The following is a 4,598-nucleotide window of genomic DNA, read 5'->3' on the forward strand; positions in this document are numbered from 1 at the left end:
GCATTATGCTAATATTTCCACATAGTGAGGTAGATATGTGGGGGCGTGTTAGAACGAGCCGTTTTAGGGGGGCGTGGCAGAGTCTTAACTTTGATAAAGAATATCTCTTTGGTTTTGAGACTTTAGTCTTTGCAACTTCAGGGATCTTATCTATGCACAATCAGCTTGTAACACTCCAAAGAGAGAACGAACTTGAAATCGCATCATATGACCCCTTTAACTTTCCTTCCTACTATGCGGATTAGATGGCTACCTAGCATTACCTAGAAGATTAAGCTAATTTACCAGCAAATCCGTTTTTACTGGCTTATTTAATCAAATATACATATAAAATCAAATATGAGTTTAGTTGGGTCCAAATGGAAACGCGTCAATTTAGCAAAAACGCCCATATATCGCAAAACAGTTGTTACGCTCGCATGAGGGGGTTTTTCAGGCAATGCGAAAAAGGAATAATTCGCAAAACTGCAATGGAAACGGCTTTTTCGCATTTACAGGTCACATGGCGTATGTAAAAAGTCATATGATCATTCTTCAGTGTACTATAACCTCCAAGAAACACTTCATAAGTGGCCGCGCTCCAGTATAAGGGGCTTTCCCTACCATTAATGCTTAGACAATTTACACTGCACACGTCTGCGGTGCAGTGTGGCTCTGATACGGTCACTGAAGCTGATTACGGCCACTCAATGCTTGTGTTTATGTTTTTATACAGTCTATGGTTTATTCCAGCCGCGCCACGCACGTTTCTGAAGCGGCTCTCTGTGCTGCTTCTGTAAAGATACACGCATACGCCTCCTTTGAGTAAATATAGCCAAAATCCGTTGCCATGACTTATCGCGAGAGACAAAAGGTTATGTTTAAGTCTCATAACATTGGTTAATGGAAACGCTGTCATTTCGCAATACTTTTTTATCGACATTTATAAAATATCGCCAAAGTTTTGTGCAAATCTGTAATGGAAACGCGCCTATTATTGTTTGTTTTACACCGAGATTGGTAGGCCTATTAGTAAAATAGTATACAAAGTGACCAACATTTGGTTTTCAACCACTGAAAATGGATATTATTCAACAGTCTGAATATGGGGCCTCCTTGAGGTCCCCATATCTATGGGACTAAATGATACAGGGCCTTGAAAATTAAGATTCCAAAAGAAAAGTTTATTAAGAACTAGAATAAATCGCATGCGATATTTAATGCGCATCTTGTCAGTAAAGCCGTTCTGTAATCAGCGGTAAATCTCCATCACGTGTTTCACATTGAGCAGCATTGACTGCACAGAGCCGAATATGAACGTGGTTTTGCGCAGCTCGTCAGTGAACAACGGCTCTGTGTAGTTAACCTTGAATAAACCTATTTTTAACCTTGAATATAATTCTTAAAACACAAAATGACCAATGAAGTGTCAAGCACCCAAAGCAGTCCATATTTATTCTATAAGTTATCTTTAATTTAAAAATATGCATTTTCATATATACGGTAGTAGGCCTACTGTATATAACACACGCATATCAGAAGTCAGAAAGAGCTTTATTGCCAAGTATGTTTGCACATACAAGGAATTTGTTTTAGTGTCACAAGCTTCCAGTACTTATCAATCACAAATCCAAGGTTTCTAGCTGTTTCTGAAGGAGTTATGGTTGATGAGCCTAACAGGATGGTGACATTTTGATAAAGTGATGGCCCACATTTGGTTTTTGACCACTGAATATGTGTACAATTTTTGTACAAAGTTTTCTCCTGGAGCCATATTGAAATTCAATTATCTCTGGAAGTGAACCATATAGGGCCTTAAAAATGAAAATGCCAAAAGAGAAGTTTGTTAAGACCCGATATCTAAAAGGGCATTAAGATATTTTTCATACTTTTTGAGTTACAGGCCTGCAAACTTTGGAGAAAAAACTTGATAAGTGCTCTTTCCCCATTTTTGAAAGGTCACCATTGGCACATAATGCAACAAAGATTTATAAATTCAACAGATTTTACTAACAGACCTTCCAATCTCTGTGTAAAAGTAACATTATGATGCTGCCATCTTTCTGAAGTAATTTTTACCCCCCGTAATTTGGCTCTGAGTCTCAGGTGAAAATTGCCATTTTGACCCCCCTCTACAAAATAGGGGATTACTTGTCATCCATGACATTTAATATTTTGGCTTTCATCACTATACATGTTTATCTTTCTTCAGAAAAAATATTAGCAAAATCCAAAATTTGAGCCGGGGACCTCTGGTTTAGTTGACACGGAATGACCCTACAGCGTATTCTTCAATCGCTCAGGTAATGCCAGTTTATGGAGTAATGTGTTGTGTAATTACTTTTATTTTTTTCAGATAAGGTCATCCATACCGCATAAGAATGAGCTGTGATGTAAAGATGGAGTTTATTAAAGAGGAGAATGATGATGATACATGCCATCAGTGTGGAAAGAGCTTCACAAGTAAAAGAAACCTCAAAGAACACATGATGATTCACACCGGAGAGAAACCCTTCACATGCCCTCAGTGTGGAAAGAGTTTCAGACAGAAAGAATGCTTTATGATTCACATAAGGGTTCACACCGGAGAGAAGCCGTTTGCGTGTCAGCACTGTGAAAAGAGTTTCACGAGTCGAGGAAGTCTTAACATTCACTTAAGGGTTCACAATATTGAGAAACCATTCAAGTGCCCTGAGTGTGAAAAGAGTTTTGGACGTAAAGACCATTTAAATCGTCACATGAGAATTCACAGTGGAGAAAATCCATTCTCATGTCCTCATTGTGAGAAGTATTTTTTAACTAAAACCCACCTTGAGAGTCACATAAGAATTCACACCGGAGAGAAGCCGTTCACATGTGATCAGTGCGGAAAGAGTTACAAATGGTCAAATAGTCTCCGAATTCATAAACTCTTTCACTCCGGAGAAAAGCCATTTAAGTGTGATCAGTGCGATAAGAGGTTTGTTCTGGAATACATGCCATCAGTGTGGAAAGAGCTTCACAAGTAAAAGAAACCTCAAAGAACACATGATGATTCACACCGGAGAGAAACCCTTCACATGCCCTCAGTGTGGAAAGAGTTTCAGACAGAAAGAATGCTTTATGATTCACATAAGGGTTCACACCGGAGAGAAGCCGTTTGCGTGTCAGCACTGTGAAAAGAGTTTCACGAGTCGAGGAAGTCTTAACATTCACTTAAGGGTTCACAATATTGAGAAACCATTCAAGTGCCCTGAGTGTGAAAAGAGTTTTGGACGTAAAGACCATTTAAATCGTCACATGAGAATTCACAGTGGAGAAAATCCATTCTCATGTCCTCATTGTGAGAAGTATTTTTTAACTAAAACCCACCTTGAGAGTCACATAAGAATTCACACCGGAGAGAAGCCGTTCACATGTGATCAGTGCGGAAAGAGTTACAAATGGTCAAATAGTCTCCGAATTCATAAACTCTTTCACTCCGGAGAAAAGCCATTTAAGTGTGATCAGTGCGATAAGAGGTTTGTTCTGGAAAAAGACCAGAAGGCCCACATGAAAACTCACACTAAAGAGAAGCCTTACTTGTGTTCTGTTTGTGGGAAGAGTTTTGCATGGCTGATACGTTTTAAAGACCATCTAAAAATCCACGCTGGTGTGAAAGAGTATTTGTGCAAAGACTGTGGTAAAGCCTTTACTGCAGCCACTCAGCTGAAAGTGCACCGCAGGATCCATACTGGAGAAAAACCTTACAAGTGCTCACATTGTGAGAAGAGTTTCAAACAGTCAGGAGCCCTAAAAGACCACGAGAGAATCCACACGGGAGAGAAACCGTTCCAGTGCCTTCCGTGTGGCAGGAGTTTCACTCACTCCAAAACGGCACAGATGCACAGAAAGAAGCATTGTCCCAAATTAAAGTCAGTATGACTGGAGAAACAAGAGCTTAAGAGCTCAACAGTTCACGAGTGCTGAGTTATTGCCCTTGTTTTACTCTGTTTGGGTTTCGAAATGTGAAAAATGTGAAAAATGTTCAAACACACCTTACTGAGCCTGCAGTCTTTCACCTAATATAGATAATCTGTAGTAAAGTTACAAATCTTCATTATTATATGATTGTTCATACACTTGCATTACTGTAATTGTTTCTTAGAATTCAATGCTGCTGCTGAAAAGGAACTAAATGAGATTCTCTTAAAACATTCACTTGTAGAGATGGACTTTTATTAAAACAAATATTCCAACCTGAGCACTGCACCCGAGTCATTCTTACGTGCAAATTTGAAGCTCAATGGCTTTATATCAGTGCAACGCTGAAGGGAACTATCTTCAGTAATGTTTTCTTTTGGCATTTTCTTTTCTTGTCACTTACTATCACTGAGTGAATTTACTAATTTACTTTCAAAATTACTACACTAATAACACGGGCTATAGTTATAATCAAAAGTATAATAATAATATTCATAAGTAAGAACACCCAGAAATAAAAATTTAGACATGAATAATTATTCCTTCCCTATTGATGTACCTTGTATAAATTCTATAGAATAATAGAATGTCTTGTGTTGATGAAGATTTACCATTCAGTAAATGTTAGAGAAACACAAAAGGAATCTGAGCATATTTAATGGACGAGTCTCTTTCAC

At 38.4% G+C, this 4,598-nt stretch overlaps 2 protein-coding genes across 3 annotated transcripts in view; both read left to right on the forward strand.

Annotated features, from left to right (window-relative positions):
- Positions 1-3,844, forward strand: part of LOC107565511 (gastrula zinc finger protein XlCGF49.1-like) — a 7,855-nt gene extending 4,011 nt beyond the window's left edge. The window contains exon 2 of the mRNA XM_016250755.1: positions 3,796-3,844. The gene's annotated coding sequence lies outside the window, so the exon portion shown is untranslated. The remainder of the gene's footprint in view (positions 1-3,795) is intronic.
- Positions 1-4,317, forward strand: part of LOC107565510 (gastrula zinc finger protein XlCGF8.2DB-like) — a 4,882-nt gene extending 565 nt beyond the window's left edge. The window contains exons 2-3 of one of the 2 annotated variants that reach the window (XM_016250754.1): positions 2,336-2,938; positions 3,480-4,317. In XM_016250754.1, the coding sequence (XP_016106240.1) occupies positions 2,361-2,938; positions 3,480-3,882 (981 nt within the window). In that variant the 5' untranslated portion in view covers positions 2,336-2,360 and the 3' untranslated portion in view covers positions 3,883-4,317. The other variant, XM_016250753.1, reaches the window with a different exon arrangement.
- The last annotated feature ends 281 nt before the right edge of the window (positions 4,318-4,598 follow it).

This window comes from Sinocyclocheilus grahami, unplaced genomic scaffold, assembly GCF_001515645.1.
Source record: "Sinocyclocheilus grahami isolate Dianchi unplaced genomic scaffold, SAMN03320097.WGS_v1.1 scaffold1006.1, whole genome shotgun sequence".
NCBI classification, from domain to species: domain Eukaryota; kingdom Metazoa; phylum Chordata; class Actinopteri; order Cypriniformes; family Cyprinidae; genus Sinocyclocheilus; species Sinocyclocheilus grahami.